This window comes from Xyrauchen texanus, chromosome 45 (genome assembly GCF_025860055.1).
Source record: "Xyrauchen texanus isolate HMW12.3.18 chromosome 45, RBS_HiC_50CHRs, whole genome shotgun sequence".
In the NCBI taxonomy this organism is placed as follows: Eukaryota; Metazoa; Chordata; class Actinopteri; order Cypriniformes; family Catostomidae; genus Xyrauchen; species Xyrauchen texanus.
This window is the reverse complement of record NC_068320.1, coordinates 11,589,438-11,611,538: the sequence shown is the minus strand read 5'-3', so window position 1 is coordinate 11,611,538 and position 22,101 is coordinate 11,589,438. Positions and strand designations below refer to the sequence as shown.

Genomic DNA, 22,101 nt, shown 5'->3' with positions numbered 1-22,101 from the left:
GATTGTGACCCAAACCAGCTTTAAGCCAAACAAAATCCTATCGTGGACACTATTGATAATTTCTGGTCATATGAATCATTGTTGAATTTATATATTGGTGAATTGTTGAATCACTGTTGTGATTAAACTAATCATTGTCATGTTTCATGAGTGTCAGAACATTGCTCATTCGAAAACACACCAAGAAAGGAAATGGCTGCCAGCTCCTTTTAGTTTAACCGATGAACTTCCAATGTTTTCTTTAAGAGATTATAATAGCATTACAATTCTGCAACCAAAAGTAGTACAGTATGATCAGAACTACCCACAGTAACCAGAAAATAGATCACACAAGCATAAACATCAGCGCAAAGAGATGGGGAAAAATGGATGTGAAGACGGAAACTTGGAGCAGTGAATGGAAAACTGAGATAAGATCGCCTTTGGTCCCTCCCCCCTCCAAGTTCTCTGGAGAGGAAAGCTAGGGACAGGGGCAAACTAGAGCTCTGTAAAACATTATATAAATAGTTGATGGAAACAGCTTAACTCTTTTAAGAATTGAGCAGAACAAACTTAATTTACTTGCATAACAATGTACTTCCAGTCAGTAGAAGATACATTTGCAAATTATATAAAATAATTCTATGAACTCTGTTCAGCTGGTTTAACTGGGGCAAGCAAAAAGCAGACATTGAAGGAACTTTATGTAGCCTAGTACAAAGAGTTGTGTCATGCTGGCCCTGAGCTCGCAATTTTATTCCGGACAACACATCGGACAAGGGTATGATGTCACACGGGAGAGCTTCTGGTGTAAGTAAATAATAAATCACAATTAACAGATAATATTATTTTCAAAGTGTCAACATAATATCGTCTACTCACTTTCCTTCAACAATAAATCATGCAGCTTTGAATATGTATTCTTTGAATTGAGCCAAGAAGTCATCGTGTGACGTTTTTATCTTCTATTGGTCACACGTCATCTTGTCATACAGATTTGCAGGTTAGTGTCTGTTGCAACTTTCGATTCACAGCGTAGTACAACATTTCTTCAAATTAGGTTTTGTTTCTGGTCTCCCAAGTTTGGATGCGTTTGAATAGGAGTGAATAGAGTGTGAAGTGTAGTGTGACTGCCCCTTGAGACAGTTAGGTGCTCTTATCTCCCAGTCAGACAAACTGAAAAGTTCCCAAAAGCCATCTAAAACCAGTCAACAGAACAGACTGACCAGGCTAGAAGAAAAGAAACCATTTTAAGGCTGATTTAGCTGCTTTTTAAAGCAGCATTTTAACAGATTTTCCTCTCTAAGAAAAGAGACTGATAATGACAGAAAAGGAGAGAGATGGTTGTAAAGACAGAAGGGAAGAAATGAGACCAGGATGTCCAGCTGTGCTAGGCTCACTGTAAATGGTGAGCCAACAAACTAATTCTGTTTAGACTAAACCATAAAACAAGCACTCTATCTCTCTCTCTCTCTCTCTCTCTCTCTTCATCTCTTGTCCTCCCTCTCGCCCTCTTTCTGTGTAAACTATTCTCTCTGAGGACCTGAGGGCTGTTTCTGTGTTTAGAGTCACACAACAGCAACATATCCCTTGTATTTTATAAAAACTTTCACATAAACAGTGGTCTGATAATTGGAGAAATAAAGAGCAACTCGATTTTTTTTAAATTTCTGAAAACGTGAATTGTGCAAATATAACCGGTCCTGCTTGGCCAGCTCTGAGCGAGATTCGAACCGGCATCAGCCAGCATGGGAGGTGGGCGCGCTAATGAGGAAGCTAAAGGTCTCCAGTTGCTAGTGCGCCTCTTGTAGCCAGGGAAGAGTGGTGTTTACACCCTGCACAGCTATCTAGCAGCTGGCTACCATTATTCAAATCTCACCACCATGATGCCAGGGTATTGTCTGTTGTTTCCAGGTTTTGATGTTTGGAGTAGTTTTAAGCACATTTATTTTCGGTTGCTAGGGTTTTCTGATTTGTTGCTAGTGTAATGGTAGCTAGCTAGTACGTGATAGCTGTGCAATGTGTAAACCTCACTCCCCTGGCCTTAAGGGATGCACAAGCGACCAATGTTAGGGGCCATGACTTTTATAGCCTCCATACTAGCGCGTCTGACACCCATGCTGGGGATCGCTGGGATCGTCGAGTAGGGCGATGATACTCTTTTCAAGAATACAAAATATTCTTACATTTTAGAAAATAAGAGTAAAATAGTAGTTAAAAAGAATGTTGTTCGTTAATCCAGCCCATGGTCCTTTCTTCAGTGTAAAAATAATGTATTATATCACTTGTTTTATCAAAATCGTAAAAGTTGAAAATCATAAGTCCAATCATTTAGAATAGTAATAGCAAACCTCTCCTGGATAAACTGCACTATTTTAGGTATTGTTCAAGTTCATAGCACCAATGGTGAGGGACGAGTAACACACCAAATTCTAATTCTTTGGTTAAGGCGTCTGTTCAAATATAAGCAATAGTAAGAGCAAGTTAATAAAATGTATTTATAGCTCCAAACTTTTGCAGAACATTGCAGTCGTAAATAACAATAAACAAATGTAAAAGTCTGGGAAATTTATTTCACAGGCTAATTGCAAAGCCAAGAAAGGATGTCTTTCCATTTCACACCATATTGGCACATGTCATCGCTTGACCAGCTGTCTGAAACCTGTGGAATGGCATTGTTAAGACCTGAGTTCCAAATGGCCTTCCAAATGGACCTCTAAAGCATCAAAGGTCTCCAAATATAAAGGTCAAAGATCAGGGGGAAGGGCAGCAGGTGCCTCTGGTTCACTATATAGCGTAAGAATCATGAAGTGGAACGAAGACACAAGGAGCATTTAGTGTCAGAGACAACAAGAGGCAATCAGTGGGAGCCTTACAGTGAGAACAAACAATACACAATGTCAACATCCTGTCAGATAAGGCTTGACGCAAGAATAACCAATGATGGGGCTCAACAGAAGGTTCACATGGTATCTAGCCAGTCAGGCTGAGAGATACATCAAGCAGCCCTAAAATAGAGTGCATGAGTCAGGTTTTAATGCGCTGAATCTTCTGGCTTCAATATCCCCCCACCCCTACAAAAAAACACATGCACAAATTGCCGCCCAGTAGTCATCACTGTACACTTTTCATCATCTTAATGTAGTTCAGTGAGCTGCTCCCTTGTTATGGTCAGCTGTAAACCTCACTTTGGAAAATTACATATATTCTGAATAAAAAATAATACTAATAACGTCATAATTACATAATAAAAAGGATTTATCAACTTGCATGTCCAACTCAACCACAAAACAAAATAGCATTATGGTGCTATGAGAATAATTTAAGTCATACTGTATAGAATTTTTAAAGACTGAGTTATGTAAAATAGCTTAAAGGGGTTTAAGAATAGATGGTTATGAAACTCTGGAAGTCCTTGTTAATGCAGAGATGTGAATATTTAGGGGTGGTTTCTACGGCAAGCATTACTATTGCTCATTAAACTTTTGCATGGCACAGTTTGTGCTATGAACATGAATTACACTTCACATCGTGTGGGTTATTGATGAAAAGTGTGCCACTACTTATCTAAGATTTTTACTAGGTGAGCAATAAAACAGGCTAGTAAGCAACCATCTAGCAACCAACCAGAACAACCATGCACTACAGAGTAATGTCCTGGCAACAGCCTACAACACCCTAACATTGTGGTGGTGAGGTTTGTCCAGGCAACCACCACTCACATTGTCTTAAAAAAAAGGAAAAATGTAGTCACCTTTACTACAGTGCAAACAGACTCTGTGTTGTTATGAGAACCTTTAGGTGTAATAAGAGTACAAACAAACACTAATACGGGAAGGTTTCTATACACCACATGCTGTCTTCACATAACAACCTCATGCCTCTGAGGTCCTGTTTTGAGCTGTCCCAATTAGCTGCCCCACATTAAAGACAGCTATGCCTGTTTACAGTGCACTTAAAAGTTCTAGCACAGTTTTTGTAACCTTGTGTACCTGTACGCATGGTACAGAGAAAAAGTATACACTAGCTTTAACTTGTGACTTTATTTAATGTATTGCCAGTTCTGCCAATTTGCTCATTGTTTAGTAATATTTTCTAATAGTTTCTACATAAGAGCAAGTACCAATGATCAGGCACATACAGACGTTCATATTTTCCTGTTTTTATTGACCAAATTAAAACCATTGGAATATCGGTTACAAACACGAAAACACCAATATGTAACACACTTTATAGAAACTGTGATTTCAATGCCACATTATTTAGAAGGGTTGGCGCTCTTATTTTTTTGTAAAAATACGCCATTAAGGGATGTGACAGTTGTGAAAGCGGCACACAAGTACACAAGTAAAGGCTACATGATGAGAAAAAACTTTCAAAACGCTTTGAAACCAGCAGACTTTGACTTCTGAGACATCAGGATAATATCCATTAATGCTACATGATTGACCAAATTAAGACTGAAATCGCAATATAGCATTGAGCGATTACTTAACCTTAAAGGCTGCCTTTCTGCATTCAGCACTTATGTCAGCGCTCAGGGGTTGCAGTTTTGAAGGGAACTTTAAAGGGAAAATTCTAAGAAGTAAAGCTCATGTATTTGGGAGATGGCTGATTTTAGTGGTAGAAACTGAGGATATTGTCATAATATTATTAACATTTATGGTAATAATGATTATTTGGAAAATATGCCGTTATTACAGGGATTTGATGAATACATTTTTTAATTTCTACAAATATTTGTAAATGCTAAATTAATTCTAGGAGGTGATAGGAACACTAGTAATAACCCTACATTAGACTGTTTACCTTTACGAGTCATTAGACAAAACCAATACACTGATATATATATAATTTGTGCACTCATTTACATTGTTGTGATGAATGGAGACACGGGAACAATGATAAGTTACAATTCACCTGGAGATTTAAGGATGGATCCAAGAAATCTAAGCTTGATTTTTGGTTGCTTTCACAAGAACTTGGGTTCAAGAAATTAACATTATACCGTCTGTACTTTGTAACCTTAGGGACATTTATTTAGTAGTTTACCTGGGGGACTTGGGAAATAGAAGATCTGGCTTTAATTTCTGGAAATTAAATAATGCACTTCTTGAAGATGATTGCTTTAAAAACAATGTTAAACTTATTATAAAGAGTTGTAATAGTAAAGCCTAGGTCTCTAAACTATATGGAAAACGTCATGGTTACTTTTGTAACATCCGTTCCCTGATGGAAGGAACGAGACGTTGTGTCAATTGTAGTGACACAAGGGGTCTCTTCTGAGAGCCTCACGTACCTCTGAACTTGAACTTGAGAAAAGGCCAATGTCAAGTTGGCAGAGAGAATTTGCATGACATACGGGTATAAAGGGAGCGGGTGAGCGAATGCCAGACAGGTTTTCACTGAGGAGCCGAGTATACGGTTACGGCACATTACAGTGGTAGTGATAGTGACGTGGCAAGGGGAACAAAACATCTTGTTTCTTCCATCGGAGAACAGAGGTTACAACAGTAACCATGACGTTCCCCTTCTGTCACTCACTCGACGTTGTGTAGATTGTAGTGACACAAGGGGTCTTAAAGTTAAATTTGGTAAAGTTGCCTGGTAGAGGGAGCTCTGGCTTGGTTGATTGTGTCTACGACTGCAGGTGGTGGGTGCCCAGTCCCTGAGAAAGGAGGTCCTTCCGAGGAGTGTGAGATCCAAAAACCAGGTCCGGGTGAGCCAATAAGGAGCCACAAAGGTGACCTGTTCCTCGTCCTCCCTGACCTTGCACAGCACCAGTGCAAGAAGGCTCACTGGGGGAAATGCGTACTTGTGCAGCCCCCGGGCCAGCTGTGTGCCAGAGCGTCTGTGCCGAGAGGGGCCTCCGTTAGGGAGAACAAAAGCGGGCAGTGGGATTTGTCTTGGGAGGCAACCTCTGCAGGGCAAGGAGTACAGCCAAAAACTCAAGGCAGTTGATGTGCCAACGCATCTGTGGTGACCACGACACGTCTGGACACCTGTTGTAGGGGGACTCCTACAGAGGTCTGTCCCAGGGTTGAAAGTCTGACGGCAGGAAGGGGTGATAAACACACGGTATGTGCCGTGGTGCCATACCCATCTCAGGACTCTAGTCTGAAGCCAGTGGTAGAACGGTCTCATATGCATCAACCCGAGCGGCGCAACCGCAGCCGAGGATGCCATATGCCCCAGGAGCCTCTGGAACTGTTTGAGAGGAACCGCTGTGCATGGCTTGAAGCGAGCCAGGCGCGTAAGCACTGACTGCGCATGCTTGGTTGTGAGGCGTGCTGATATTGAGACTGAGTCTAACTCAGGACGCCCACGGCGAGCAGACGGGGGACGGCCTGCGCTACAACGATGCGGCGGGATGTGGGAGATGGCCTCTGTCTGTTTCTTCACTGCCAAGAACTGCTGGGCAAAGTTGTCGATGGTGTCGCCGAAGAGACCAAACTAGGAGACACTGGCGTTGAGGAAGCAGGCTTTGGTTGTGTGATCAGCGAGCTTTGTGACACACTACTGCTTCACCCACCTCTGCAAGAGAGCTTGTTGTTGGATCTGACTGCGCTTTGACAGTGCTTCTCTTATAAAAGAGTTGATTTCTCTGAAAGAGTTTATTTTCGTGACTATGTGTGGCGCCCTGGCCCGCGGAACAGATCGAGTAGCCGTGAGGGGGGGTAGAGGTTTCCAGTCCACCTCACGCTCACGGCGGCCCGGGAAAGCATAGCGGACATCCGTGCATCAGGCTCAGACTGGGCGAGTGGACCCGAAGGTGGCAGCCCAGGTGAGTCATCAGCAACAGACGCCGCTGTGACGCTCTCCGATGCAGCGGCGAAATCGTCATCCAATTCCGGGGGCTCGAAGGAGAATGCCGGCTGGCCGCGAAGAGAGCGGTACTCATCCCGAGCTTGTACGGAAGCAAGCAAGCGTGCAGGGTGGTGGGTGGTTTGTGGGGATTTACCTGGCATCCCCAAATTGCCTTCAATGCCAGCCGGGTCGTCCTCAATCCCGTAGGAAGAAGGAACGACGTGGAGCCGGCTGAAGTGGCTTTGTCTCGTGAGAAAAGAAAGCCGTGACCGCAATGTCTCGCACTGAGAACATAAACCATTCATAAAATGCTGTCTGCGTGTGTTCGCAGCCCAGGCACACGAGACAGCTTTTATGACCATCAGAAGTGGAGAAATCGATCGCATCCAGGATCTACACAGCGGCGGAAGGGCATCTTTAAAAAGACGTGTCCTGAAAAGGACGTTCAATGTTCGCTTGTGTATGTTGCTCTTTTACCAGAATCAAAATCTTTTAGAGGAAAATAAACTCTTTCAGAGAAGTCAACTCTTTTATAAGAGAAGCGCTGTCAAAGCGCCCAGGGGCAGATTCTGCACGGCGTGCAAAGAGGAGAAAGACGCTGGAATGCACCGTCAGATCCAACAGCAAGCTCTCTTGCAGAGGTGGGTGAAGCAGTCGTTTGTCACACAGCTTGCTGATCACACAACCTTTCGGCTCCGAAGAAAAAATATGTCTGGCGTTCGCTCGCCCGCTCCCTTTATACCATATGTCCAGGGCGGGGCATGCAAATTCTGTCACTACAATCAACACAACGTCGAGTGAATGACAGAAGGGGAACCAGGGGGGCACCAATCGATCATGCCTAGATTTAGGGCCATCTTTTTTGCAGCATGCAAGGAATCACACAGTCACTGCTACTCTAATGAATGAGCACTTTCTCAGGCCTTGATGCATGAGAGTGTTGCCTTTGGAGGGTGAGTTACTGGCAATTCTAAGCATTCACAAATGTAAACTTTCAGACATGATGTAATTCACATGAATATGCCGTTTTGTTTTTAAAAATGTGTAAGAATTACACATGTATGAATATTAATTGCCCATTTTCTAGAGTCATTACAGTAGCAATTCTGACTCACTGCACAGTGAGCAGGAAGAGGACAAAGAGGCTGTAAACGGGTATAAAAATGAATTAAACAACAAATAAACATGCAAATACAAATCTGAGTACACGTAATGTAACGTGGGTTGTGACAATCCGACATCGTGTTGAGCATAAGAGACTGTTTGAGCCATCATGAGCGCTTTTAGCTTCATTCCCTTCAACTTGAGTGCTCTTGCTGTCAATCAAACATGCACACTCTCCAGGTACTCTCAACATCTCATCAGTAACTCATCTCAGCGCTATTCTGTGAGGATCCCAATTTAAATCCGATTAATGTTGGTCACATTACCACTAATCACAGCAATTACATTTTAACCATAATGGCTAAATGTCTTCACACATTTGCTTAATAATTAGTGATTTGTGTTACAGCAAAATATTGGTAACCTTATAAAAAGGTTCCATTCGTTAACATTGGGTAATGCATTAGATATCATGTACAAACAATGAACAATATATTTTACAGCATTTATTAATTGTAATGTTAGTTACTAAAATTAGATAGTGTTACACAATTAGATATCGGTATCGGTATCAGATTTCCTGATCAGTGCACCACTATGGAAAACATTGGTAAATTATGAAATATGAAATTAGAAAACTAGCTGTTAGGAGGAAAAAGGAGATAGCTAATGCTAGGAAATAAAAACAGGAAATTATAATGCGAATCAAAAACCAATATTTATGAAAAGAAAACTCTATGTGATAGGATTATTATAAATTAAATTGCAGTTGGAGAAAGATCATAATTATGAACATAAAGATCAAGAAGAAAATGGTTAGAGGAGGGGGAAAGTTTTCAAAATATGTATTTAATCTAGAGAAGAGAAATGTTGAGAATTCCTCTTTAAAGGAATTGTCCTTAAATGGGAGAGTTTTACTGTAACAGTTCGTGAGAAAGAGGAAGCTGGGGCCGGCTTGACAAACTCGTAAACATTTATTGTTGTACAACACTTTTCAGCATAACAACACACATTCAAAAACACTACTTTTCAGCAGTACGGAAACATCTTGACACACACGGACATCTCTCTCTCCCATCTGCCGCTATCTCCTCTCCTTAAGTACTCCCGCCGCCCCTCGCTGGAACGCAAGACCGGTGTGGCACACAGGTGAAAGTCATTCGCCACTCATTATCTCAGCCTCGCTCTGCCCAGATGCCGCTCGGCTCCACCCCACTCACAAGGGTCCGTCCATCCCTAACACCAGCCTCACGTTCCAGTGAGGAGCAGCGGGAGTACTTAAAGTGAGGAGACAGTGGCGGACGGGAGAGAGACGCACAGAGCTGGGTGTGTGTGTATGTGTGAGCGTGTATTTATCACTTTGTAGGGACCAAATGTCCCCATAAGGATAGTAAAACCCAAACTTTTTGACCTTGTGGGGACATTTTGTCGGTCCCCATGAGGAAAACAGCTTATAAATCATACTAAATTATGTTTTTTAAAAATGTAAAAATGCAGAAAGTTTTCTGTGAGGGTTAGGTTTAGGGGTAGGGTTAGGTTTAGGGGATAGAATATAAAGTTTGTACAGTATAAAAACCATTATGTCTATGGAAAGTCCCCATAAAACATGGAAACACAACATGTGTGTGTGTGTGTGTGTGTGTGTGTGTGTGTGTGTGTGTGTGTGTGTGTGTGTGTGTGTGTCAAGGTGTCTGCTGAAAAGCACAGCTGTTGTATGTGGACTGTGTTTTAGTTGGTGTGTTGAAAAGCACGGTTATGTTTATGTTGATGTACACTGAAAAATTGCTACAATTAAAGTTTGTTGTGTGTTCACCTGGTCCCTGCTTCCTCCTTCCATAGAAAGGCAGAGGGCCTGCCACAATGACAAAGAGAATAATTTAGCATTTTCACATTTTTCTAGAATTTAATTAACAGTGCATATTAATATTTCATTTGAACTCCTTCCTTGCCAGCAACCGAGCAGGAACATTATTGGAGTTTTAGGGAATCTAAAAAATTCTAACACTTACCAAAAAATATAAATCACAGGTGTACAGAATGTGCACTGCTCTGGCTTCAGAATATGTTAAAAGACTGACAATTCGCATCTAGCTCTTTCTAACCTTTCCACACCTTACAGCCAGCAGAATAGTGTGAACACCTCTGTGTGTAAGTGTGGGATGTATTTGCATGCTCTAGTAACTAGCTATGACAACCGAAATAAAAGAATGCTGTGAAATGTTAGGTACGGTGCTGTGACCCACCTGCAACCCAAATTCCGTTCGCTTTATTCAGCACAGTACCATCACCACGATTAACACAGCTCTCATTCCTGATGTGCTGGTGAGGGAGGGGCTAGGAGCCAGACAAAGTCACTGTGACATTGTTAATGACCAGTGATTCCCACCTACTACAGTCTGTTGTATTATTAGAAACTGTTGAAACAGAGCCAACCTTCATCCACCAAAAAAAACAGTTTGTGTCATAAAAGTAGTCCAAATGACAGGTCCTATGTTCTAAGTCTTCTGAAGCTCTATGTGAGGAGCAGACCAACATTTAAGCCAGTGTTAACTGATAATCTTCCCTTCAACCATAGCTATACAGCCATTTTCATGGTATGATATTCTGCCTAACATCTCATTTTGTGTTTCTGGCAGAAGAAAAATAAAATGAGGTCAGAACATGTAAATGGTAATAAAATCTGGTAATTTGTCAGACTATGTGGCTTTGCCAACAAATATGCCAGCCTAATGTAGAGTGTTCTATGGAAATACAGAGAGAAGGAATTAATTAAATGACAAAAATATATTTTCCATGTAGAAAGGAACTTTAACATTTTCTCCTTTTCAGTCTCTTCCTCTCTGACTAAACTTCCCTCAGGTGCTGATATTGAAATTTCTGATTAAAAATGATTTGTGTCAGAATGCATTGCAAAATCTGAGGCAGAAATCCAAATACGCTCTTTGTGCATCCATTGAGAGCATGAAAAAAATGTAAGTGTGTGTGTGTGTGTGTCCATCAAGAAGAGAGTGTAAGGTTTCTTTACACATTAGTAATCTCCTCTGGCATTCCTGGCTGTCTCCACAAATATATTTCTCCTCCTTTCTGTCCTTTTTCTCCTTCCTTCACTCATGGTCAGTACATCTGTCTGTCTCTCCAGCACAAGTCTGAGAAAACAACCCAGTCTCATGAAAATTCATACATATTTTAAGAATTGGCTATTTCGTATGATTTTGTACGATGATCTAATACTAACCGAACTAAACCCTAACCCTAAACAGTAACCACTGCAACTAACACAGAGACATAAGCTGGGCTTTCATCCAAATGTTTCACATTTAAGCACATTTCTAAAAATTAAACTAAATAAAACATGAATCATTATGCATTTCCAATCACTACATCATGCACATTATCTTGAGGGAGCCCATCTTTGTCATGATGGAGCAGCTGAATGACCTCCTTGCTCCGGGAAAACTTGTATTTGCGTTATTGGAGCAATTGTATAATTGTATTAAAAGCAGTCAGGAAACGCTGCAGAATGTGTGTAATATTTCATATTATGAGGCTAAAATGGCTGCTATGCCCATACACTGCCAGCCTCAGTATATCTGTGAGAGCCCTCACTCAAAACTCTTCTGGGGGATTGTGAAGACACATTTTAACAACAAGCTGTGGTTTAAACACTTCTGAATGTCAAGGCTATTGTGGCGGAAGAATCTGCACCTCACTCTCCTCATCGTCACCCCGCCTCTTAGGAACATCTTTCAGCCAGGCTCACAACGGGAGTGGGCTGGAGAGCGAGAAGAGGTGCATAGTTAATAAGCCTCTGTGGAGCGGAGGGGGGCGGGGCCGGTCGGAATATCGCGCGCCCGGTCCCCAATCAGCCTGATGAGGCGCGCGAGGGATAAAGGCGGCCGGTGACGATGGTTCGAGAGAGAGAGAATTACGGACATGTCCGTCATGTGTGTTTGTTTATGTGTTTTTGAGTTTAAGTTTCTCATTAAAATATAATTTATGTTGACAAGCCGGTTCTCGCCTCCTCCTTTCCCATCCTTCAACTGTGTTACAGCCTCGTTTCGACAGTGGTGGATGAAGCACACCTAATGTGAATAATGCTTCATCACCCCTGTCTTTAAAACGCAGAGCGTACCTCTTCCTAGGGAGGCAGCTTCAAATCTCCATGTGTGCACACACTGGCATCCACGCACGCCAAAGACCAGAGCGGGGAGTGTTCGGCCAAATTAGATGCATCACAGAACCCGCCCAGGATGACCCGCCCATGGACACATCCCCACCTTCACAGAGTAACTGTTTCACCATGAGGATGTGAGATTCCCTCTTTTTTTTAATTCCATTCCCCCGGACACTTTATTTTCCCCATTTTTTGACATTTTATGTTTATTATTATTTCGAATAAATGCCTCTCCGAGGCTTGACGCCACACCCACTGTGTCTATCTCTTGCTCACCCCGCCACACTATGTTCAAAGAATTCTGAACTTTCATTGGGCCAGTCACATCAAGATATCGCACACCCATAACACATTCACAAATGGTCAAAAGACATTGTTTTGCAAATAAAGTGTTTCCATCACTGAAGACATTTTGACTTCAAAATTCAAGACTTATGCAAAATTCATGACAAACTACTCTGATTCTCCTATTTTTAACTCTTTCCTCTTGAACCCCTTCATCCCTCTTATTGTTACATTACACAGACACATCTCCTTTACTCTGTGTGAATACTCACAGCTTGTCCTGCTCCAGTTATATAAATAGAAAAATTGGCCTTGTAGGGAAAATGTCCAATAAACATCAATCTCTCCACCTCTGCAGGGAAGCCCAGGCAAAGTGACTGAGCACTGGTTAAATGCTAGAAGTGTACTGACTGAACTCTGGATGAATGTTGGCTGAATGCTGGCTAAATGCTACCTGAGCACTGGATGAGACTGAGCTCTGTCTAAACACTTGCTGAATGCTAGATGAACCTTAGCTGAGCACTGACTGAACTACGGCTGAGCATTAGCTGAACACTGGCTGAGCACTAACCGAACACTAGCTAAATGCTAGCTTAATAGTAGCTGAAAATTTGCTGAAAACTGGCTAAATGCTGACTGAGCACTGGCTAATTGCTGGCTGAGCACTGACTGAATGCTGGCTGAACACCAGCTGAACATTTGCTAAACATTAGCTGAACACTTGCTGAGCACTAACCGAACAATAACTGAACGTTGGCTTAACAGTAGCTGAATATTAGCTGAAAACTGGCTAAACGCTGGCTGAGCATTGACTGAATGATGGCGAATCCTGGCTGAGCACTGGCTAAATGCTAGCTCAATTCTTGCTGAGCTCTAGCTGAATGCTAGCTGAGGTCTGGCTAAATACTGGCCATGCTCTGACTGAACGCTGGTTGAGCGCTGACTGAAAGGTAGCTAAACTGTGGCTGTACACTGGCTGAACACCAGCTGAACATTTGCTAAACATTAGCTGAACACTTGCTGAGCACTAACCGAACAATAACTCAACGTTGGCTTAACAGTAGCTGAATATTAGCTGAAAACTGGCTAAACGCTGGCTGAGCATTGACTGAATGATGGCGAATGCTGGCTGAGCACTGGCTAAATGCTAGCTCAATTCTTGCTGAGCTCTGGCTGAATGCTAGCTGAGGTCTGGCTAAATACTGGCCATGCTCTGACTGAACGCTGGTTGAGCGCTGACTGAAAAGGGTAGCTAAACTGTGGCTGTACACTGGCTGAACACCAGCTTAACATCAGCTAAGCACTGTCTAAACACTAGCTGAATGCTATATGAATGTTAGCTGAGCTGGCTGAGCACTAACTGAACACTGACTGAACACTGGCTGAGCACTAACTGAACACTGACTGAACACTGGATGAGCACTGACTGAACGCTAGCTGAATGCTGGCTGACAACTGACTAAACGCTAGCTGAAATCTATCTGAGCTCTGGCTGAATGCTAGCTGCGATTTGGCTAAATGCTGGATATGCTCTGGCTGAATGCTGGTTGAGCACTGGCTGAATGGTAGCTAAACTCTGGCTGAACATTAGCTGAACATTGGTTAAGCACTGTCTAAACACCAGCTAAACACTAGATTAACCCTAGCTAAGCACTAACTGATCACCTGCTAAACATTAGCATTGTGTTTTCAATTTAGTTTTTTCTGAATTCCATGTTTTAAAGTTTAATTCAACTTCAGCATCAAAATGGTGTCTAACCAAATAAATGTATAACATTTGTTTTTATTATTAAAATAAAACTACTGCTATTCAACATACCATTGGAAGTGCTTCTGTAAAATCCTCACAGCATAATCTAAAACACAACACTGGTCTTTGTTAAATATTGCACCACAATGCATCTCATTATAATTGAAAACATTGATAAAAACTTTATTCAGTATAGCATCACTCTTGCTTGTGAGATATTTCTTAAATATTAGGCTGTTATTTAATTAACATTTTAGTAAATATTACAGTTCATTATACAGTATTAAGATACTGTATTTCTGTCGGAAGTTAAATCAAGCTTTTATTTTGACATTAAGGCTTTTTTAGTTTTTAATAGTAGCTGAAAATGCTGTGATTTAATTATATAAACATACTCTGCAGGCACTACGCACTTCACAGTGAATAACCACTCTGTTCTGTTATTTATTACAACACTCAAATCACTCAAGTTGCTCTTGATGCAGCAATTTTAGCATATGAGCGGGCTTCACACATTCACTATAAAGAGCGCAGAACATGCAGATAGCATATTTATTTATAAAATCACATTCTTTTGCGTTTTAACACTGGCTAAACGCTAGCTGAGCATTGACTGAGAACTAGCTGAACACAAGCTGAACGCTGGCTGAACACTTGTTGAATGCTGGCTTAGCACAGGCTAAGCACCAGCTGGATGCTAACTGAACACTGGCCAAGCACAGACTGAGTGCTGTCTGAATGCTGGCTGTACATTTCCATGTGGTGAAGCTCTTCTGCAGACATCCCACAGAGTCAAACACATTCTGTCAAAACAACCCTGATTTCTGATAATACCAAAACAATTAGTGAGTTTAATTCAGCAGTACAGGGGCCAAGGCCCTAAACAGCTATTTCAAGGGAAGAATTTAAATCAGCATGTCGAATAAAACAGATATGTGGGAGAAAATATCACCCAACTTTACAGTGGTCTACATGGAAAGAAATTGACTTGTGTTTGTATCTACACCTGTTTAATCATGACAACCATTTTTAAGAGCAAGACACAAGAGAATAAACACTGATATTTCTAAAGTACTCCTAATGAGCTGCAGGGCATCAACACTTATATATCTGCCTCTATTCAAAAGCCACAAGTTCTCACAAAAAGCCTGAGGATCCATTGATCTGTTATTATAAGTATAATGGATTCTCTCATCAGCACACATGTGGAAAGGGTTCTGGGATATGGGCCCGCAGAGCAAGTTTCCATTAGTGCTCATAGAAACAACGCACTAACTGTAAATGCATTTGAAAAGTTGGGCCACTTTCTCCACCTGTGGAGTTCTGCACTACATACATTATAATATTAGTGGTGGAAACAATGTAGATGTGCTTCCAGTAGAGAAAGGGGTGGACATTAATTCAGAATGTAAGCAAAAAGAAAACCATCTTTAAGCAATTTGCCAAGTTTCCGGCTAGCTTGTTGGGGGGAACAGGAATCAATTAATTCTTCTAGGAACGTCCTACACGTGGCTTAGAGTAATGTCCTATGATGGAACTAAGAGCTTAAATCCAAGAGCATTTAATATTTCTATTGGTTTTAAGTTTGTAACCCCTTTTTAAAACATTACAACTGCAAGCATTACTCCATTAATATTTATAGATTCAAGTTTTTGCTACAAATGAAATGCTTTAAACCCATTGAAATTACAACTATGAGAATCAAATGAACAGGAAATTGTTTTTGAAGAATTAGCTAATAATATATGTGGGCATGGGTTAGTATTGTGGAAGGAACTTTATGTAAAAGCAATAGAAGTCTATGGTATGTCCTCATTTAAACAACCATGGGGCTTTTAAAATGTTTTTGTATCTGGCTACACTGTTTTTCAATGTTTTTTCTACGTAAACATGTGCTAATGGATGTCCTGGATCACTGCACCACATTTTGCTGTTTTTTTCAGTGTCTCACACTGAAGATCCGCATTTTTCAGACAATGTGTAAAGTTAAAATTAACTTCAACTTTAAAAAAAAAACACATTCACAGCAGAAGAACTTAATACACAAGCAAAACTTTTATTTCTTTAGAAGATCAAAAACTCTTGAGTTAAACTCATGCTAAAAAGGGTATGAGCTGGCTGATTACCAGAGGGCAAATAACCCTTGCTCTGCACACTGTCATGGGATGAATAAGGCTTGTAACGGGAAAGGCCCATCTATCGAACTGCTTAAGCATGAAATTTAATTACGCTTGTAGTCAAAGTGGAACATGGCGAATACACGGACAGGAATGGTGTAGATGTGAGATTCTGAGCAGAGGAAAGGCGAACTGATCTAACAATGTTGGGTTGAAGCCCAGAGACATGAGACAGGCTCCAGGTCCAAAAAAACATGACAGGACGCAATCAGCAATCAAGCTTGACTGAGACAATATTCATGTGGGCTGTGAAACAACATCTTAAACCAAAGTCCAAGATCTTATATAAAGAAAAGTATGTGCATTAGCATAAAGCACAGGGAAAAAAGACATCCGTGGACAGATTAAACACATAGGATTTCCTTTTTGTCACAGTGCGAGGAAGACAGGATTCATAAGCAGAGGGAAAGTTCAATGGGAATTTAATTACAACTCAAACAGTACATGGCCAGAATTCGAGTAATCCTCCTCCAAAGTACTGGGCTGCAACTGGTGAGAGTAAATTCAAGCAGACAGGTAACCGCACCTCAATAGACAGACAACCAGCTGATACATAAATTACACAAGAGAAACATTTTAGACTTGACAGCAAACAGTAACTGTCACACAAAAATGATCCGACATCGGACATGACACACGCAGGGTTTAAATAAGAGGAACAAAGAAGGGGCAGATGACGCTTGCAGCTGACGGTAATAATGATCAGCGTTCCCATGGAAACAATCAGGGTTCCCATGGAATCACTGATTCAGCATGCCAGTGACACCTGAACACATGAGGGCAAAAAGTAAACATGCTTTAACAAAACAGACAAGGGAAGAATCACACAACCTGGCAATGTGCCATGACCGTGACATCACCGGAGGGCACACGATGGCAAATCGTGCACAGCAATAAACCGCCGCCAGGTCCGTGCGCCCACGCAAAACACGACACACTTGACAGAAAGGGGATGATGATACCACGGTCCTCCACAGGCGAAACACACAACCTGGCAAAGAGCCATGACCGTGACATCACCGGAGGACGCACAGTGGCAAATCGTGCACAGTAATAACCCACCACCACACCCATGCACCCACACAAAACACAAACATGAAACACAAGACAGACAGGGGATTATGATGTCAAGGTCCTCGTCAGACAAAACCCAACCTGACCGGTTGACAGGACCATGACATCACCAGAGGGTGCACGGTGGTAACACTGCCTTTGTGTTTTGTGTTCCCCCTATGTGCGAGCGCATGGGTCCAGTTGTTTGTGACCACTGTGAGCTCACACAAAGGGGGAACACAAAACTCAAAGTGAGGCCGATATTGACACGGTCCCATCAGATAGAACCTCAACCTGACAAGGTAACAGGACCGTGACACTTTAAAATATATAAATATTCTAAATAAGAAACATTAATGATCTGTTAAGCATTATATTAGGAATTTCAAAAGGACAGTTGATACCAGAATTTTAAAAATGTCCTTCTATAGTATCAATATGGTTTCAATTTGTTATCCACGTGCTGCTAGACAGGCAAAACATGAGACAGCCGGTACTATTTTACAGTGTTTACGGGCATGACGTAATGACGTAAGGATGAACGACATAAACCAGCGATTTTATGCCAAATCTGAACCAACAGCTCAAAATACAAGTCATTTTTATAGGCTTACCTTAGTGAATTGGGGTAAGGTAAGGAAATTGTTTTGAACACTGATTATTTATGTATTGTCAATACTGGCAATTTGTTCATTTTTAACAAATAAATCTTACGTTGTGCAGCTATATTGTTTTATATTTATATATTGTATTTTTTATACTGGGGGTCCATGTGTTTGCAAAGAGTCTGTATGAGGGGTGCCTGCCTTGGTGTTCAGTAGAGGTTGAAATCCCTGCTTCAAGACGATGACAGGTCCCAAACCATCAGAATAGGCAAAGATGATAATCCACAGCAAATACATGGCAAATATTCATGGATGCGCTACCTGCTTTGTGATTCTCTCAAGAAGATTTCAGGGCTGGAACGGGTGAAATCAGACTCAGGTCTGATGGACACTCTGATCTAGAGGACGTTAATCATTTGCCTCTCAGCACAGTAAGAGCAACAAGACACTAAGAAGGGGTGGGTTGATTGCAAAGGAGAGAGAGTAGTGTTTTCATGGAACAGCTGAAGCAGACAGGCTCTGGCATTAAGAGGTTAGGGGTTGGGCACAAAGATGTAGTCACACAGATTAGTGCCAGGGAGGAAGAGGAGCTCAAAACAGCAACAAAAAAAAAGGCAAAGGGGATGATGCAAAGAACAGAGAACAGTAATATAGAAAATTGCAATGTGGCATTTGACCAAGTGACATCTGTAAAAATGAAACCCCCTAATAGACATTTTAATTAACTTTTTAGATCAGGTACAACCTTTTAAAAATGTAATAATGCATTTATATTGTAGACAGATCAGACACGATCCTGAAGACATAAGACTGTGAATTACAGACAAAACAAACAAAAATAATCTCAAGCTAACTGGAGTCTGATTTGTTGAATTTAACAGCTGATTGTTTATAAGCCTTAAGCTTTTCTTGGGTTGATTCTGTCATATGGAGCACTTATGTCAGATTGAAGATGTGGTTAAACACCAGGATCAAGACAGTTAACAACTGTTTAAGGCCAGTAAATGAGAGAATCTGTGAACATTTTCAGCAGCTGAGAACGCAGCAAGAACGAAGTCGTATACGGCGCACGTCAAGGTCTCCGCTTGAATATGACGCGACGCAAAGCGAGCGCAACCACTGCTGAAGGACTCGCATTGCGTTTTAGAGAAGAGTAGGCTAAATCGGTCTTATTCAATACACACCTTTATACTTCAATGCATTAATTGATCTCGTTTGAGAATATAGCCTACTTATTCCGACTTTTGTCGTGACTCGTGATATTAAAACTTAATTGTTTTACTGTTTTTGCGTTTCGGGATTAGAAAGCTATGGGGCGTTTACGTAAGATGCGTTCTTGCGTTTACAAAACGCTACATTGCAACGGAGTTGCGTCCGTCCGCGCTGTATTTTGTTTAGTTTTTTGTGAAATAGGAGCGCCGCGTTTTTAGACGCCTTGTCAAGTTAAAAAGAACTTGTTTTTTTTTTAACGCGTTTCGAGAAACCTGCTCTGCTCTATTCGTGGCCCTGCTACAGCCTTTTTAGCGTAAAGACGCTTTCGATGTGAATGCCCCCTAGCACTGAACGCAGGCGTCTCGAGACGCGTTTTTAAAAGTTTAACAACTTTTAACTCAATGCGACACCTTAAAACGCGGCACAATGTGTACAGTACATTGACTTAAAATACAAATGAGCGCAGACGAGTGCAAAAACATGTGTGAACGCCCCACACAGTGCTTTCAGACGCAACTTGTGGCTGAAAAAGAGCCAGTCTATCTACACCACAGGGCTGTCTTTAAATTATATGAAAACTTAAAACAGAAAATTTGCAACGTCTGCAAAAACTATAACAATAATTGTACGTTTTCTGCAAGCTACTTACAGTTTAGAGTCCGGAAACTGTATAGTGTTTCCACAGCTGATGACAGAAGACAGAAGTATGAGAAGAGCGGTGGACAGTCTGAGCGTATCCATTATTCTGAATGACATCCAACACGCTATATTCTCCCAGCAAAATCTACGAATACTCTGAAGTGACCCTCCTAAAGAAGCCACCCAGCCGCCATCAGCGCCACTTCCACAAACAGATGCGTTTAGTCCCTCTCAGCCACTTCAACGTTAACTTTATTTTCACAGCTGAATTTTGCAGAGATGTGGAGACCGTCAGTGGAAATCCGGCGAGGGGCGTTTCTCTCCGGTTCTGTTTCAGACTGTGGGCTCTGTAGCATATCAGTTTCCAAACGCCCCCACCCCATCTGCGCGCGATCACGCGCGTCTCTCCATACAAGGTGGTCGAGCCTCCCGCCTTCAGACATACAATGATACAGTCTGGGAGGCATGAATGAGCGTTTGTCTTTGAACATCCTCCGTGAGCGGCGGATTTTCGTTTCTGCGTCCATATTAACAGATTGCACCGTTCACACTGCAAGCGTGAGTCGCGTGTAGCATTGAGCCTATTTTTGCTGCACGGCTCAAGGTGAGCTCAGCGGCTCTAGGTGCCATACAACAATAAAATAATCAAGAGATTATAGAAAAGACACAAAAGCAAATAAAAAGTATTCAAATCGAACTTACGGTACACTACAGTGTATATGTCTTTATGAAAGTAAACATATTAAACTTCCGAACCTTTTGCCATTCTGTGTATACAGGTGTATAGACACACCATAATAAACCAATCACAACAAGTGTGCTGATAAAGATGAAGTGCACCTGACTGCTTGACTGTCCTTGAAACAGCAATAACTTCAGCTTATTATGTCATTTTTAAAGAAAAAAAAAATTGACATAGGGCCCCATAGATAACTTTATTGTCTGTGCAGTTTCTCATGGAAGAGACACGGCCAATGTGAATGTCACACTCATGCCACGCTCACAGAGGATATGTGAACCCAGTGTAAAAGTTACAAAGTTTTACCTATAACTGACGTTTCGTTGCTATGACTAAAAACAGATAAAGTAGATAGAAAACATAATTTTACGCTATCATCTTTATACAGACTGCACTCTGCATAGATATTTATACATAGATACCTTATTAGCAGCTGTTTCTATGGACCGCAATATGTTGGCACTTCCGCCATATCGGTTAGGTCAAGATCCACACGTCAATTGACAGATACTGTCTGCAAAAGTGTATTGTCTTTTCCAGACAAATTTCAGATTATCTGATTTTCCATAAACATTGTATTTTAGATGATATGAAAAAATCCTGACTTGACTCTTATTTGCAAACTGCAAATAAAGGCCTTTTCAAATGAATACACCATGGCAAACGGTCTGAGGATTGTTCTCCATTCACTTAACATTCAAAAAGCTTTCCTTGTTGACCGTTCCAAGATGACGGCATGGTTGAAGTATCCGAACCAGCCGAATGAGGCATCTACGTATTGCATCATCCCCAAGCGGCAATAACCCCCACCTGCATCACTCAGTGTAATCCCAACAGAGGGATCCATAACAGCAGCACTACACACCTTGATCTCAGAGTAAATGCACCATGCTCTCTCTGACATTGCCTGCCAGGTTGAATGAGGTCATTTGGTGGAAGTTGAGTAGACTAACTGAGAGGGCATGTTGGCTTTTTTATCCACTTTCCCTGCACATAAATGCCAATACTCATCCTACAATTCACTCTGCTTCTCTTGCTCCTGTGATTTCATGCTAACTTTCTCTATTTTTCCATCTTTCATACATCTAATTTTTTAAGACTGTGTCCTCATCTGGTTAGTCTGGCTGACTAGAGCAACTCCAGTGGCTGTAAAGTGATGGTGTTGTGTTGCTAGGTGATGATTGAGATCAGTTAATCTGTGGATAGTCTATACAGCATTTGCTCTACCTGTGCCTTCTCTCTAACTCACGTCCTGGGGGGCTTACTTCAAACTTTGGATGACCCCACGGCATGCACATAAAAAAAGAAAGAAAAGGCATGCTGGTCTTTTCCTGCACAGTGAAAGACACTTCAAAAATCATTCTTGGCATCAAAAAGGCCTTTCATCAATTATTGCAATTTATTGTGATATTAAAATAAATTCTTTAGTGGTGCTTGCAAAAGCACTGTTACAATTGCACATAATTATGGTTAGGAATTTGAACAAACTGTTTGTGCTACAGACATGAATGATACCTCGAATCATGTGTCATGGAGAGAAGAGGTACATGATTACTTTTCAAGCAAAATGTGTTTGA

The 22,101-nt window shown here is 41.4% G+C and overlaps 1 protein-coding gene across 1 annotated transcript in view; it reads right to left on the bottom strand.

Annotated features, from left to right (window-relative positions):
• Positions 1 to 20,146, bottom strand: part of LOC127637570 (voltage-dependent calcium channel subunit alpha-2/delta-1-like) — a 137,140-nt gene extending 116,994 nt beyond the window's left edge. Inside the window, exon 1 of the mRNA XM_052118689.1 lies at positions 19,796 to 20,146. Coding sequence (XP_051974649.1) covers positions 19,796 to 19,902 — 107 coding nt within the window. The 5' untranslated portion in view covers positions 19,903 to 20,146. The remainder of the gene's footprint in view (positions 1 to 19,795) is intronic.
• Positions 20,147 to 22,101: the final 1,955 nt, after the last annotated feature.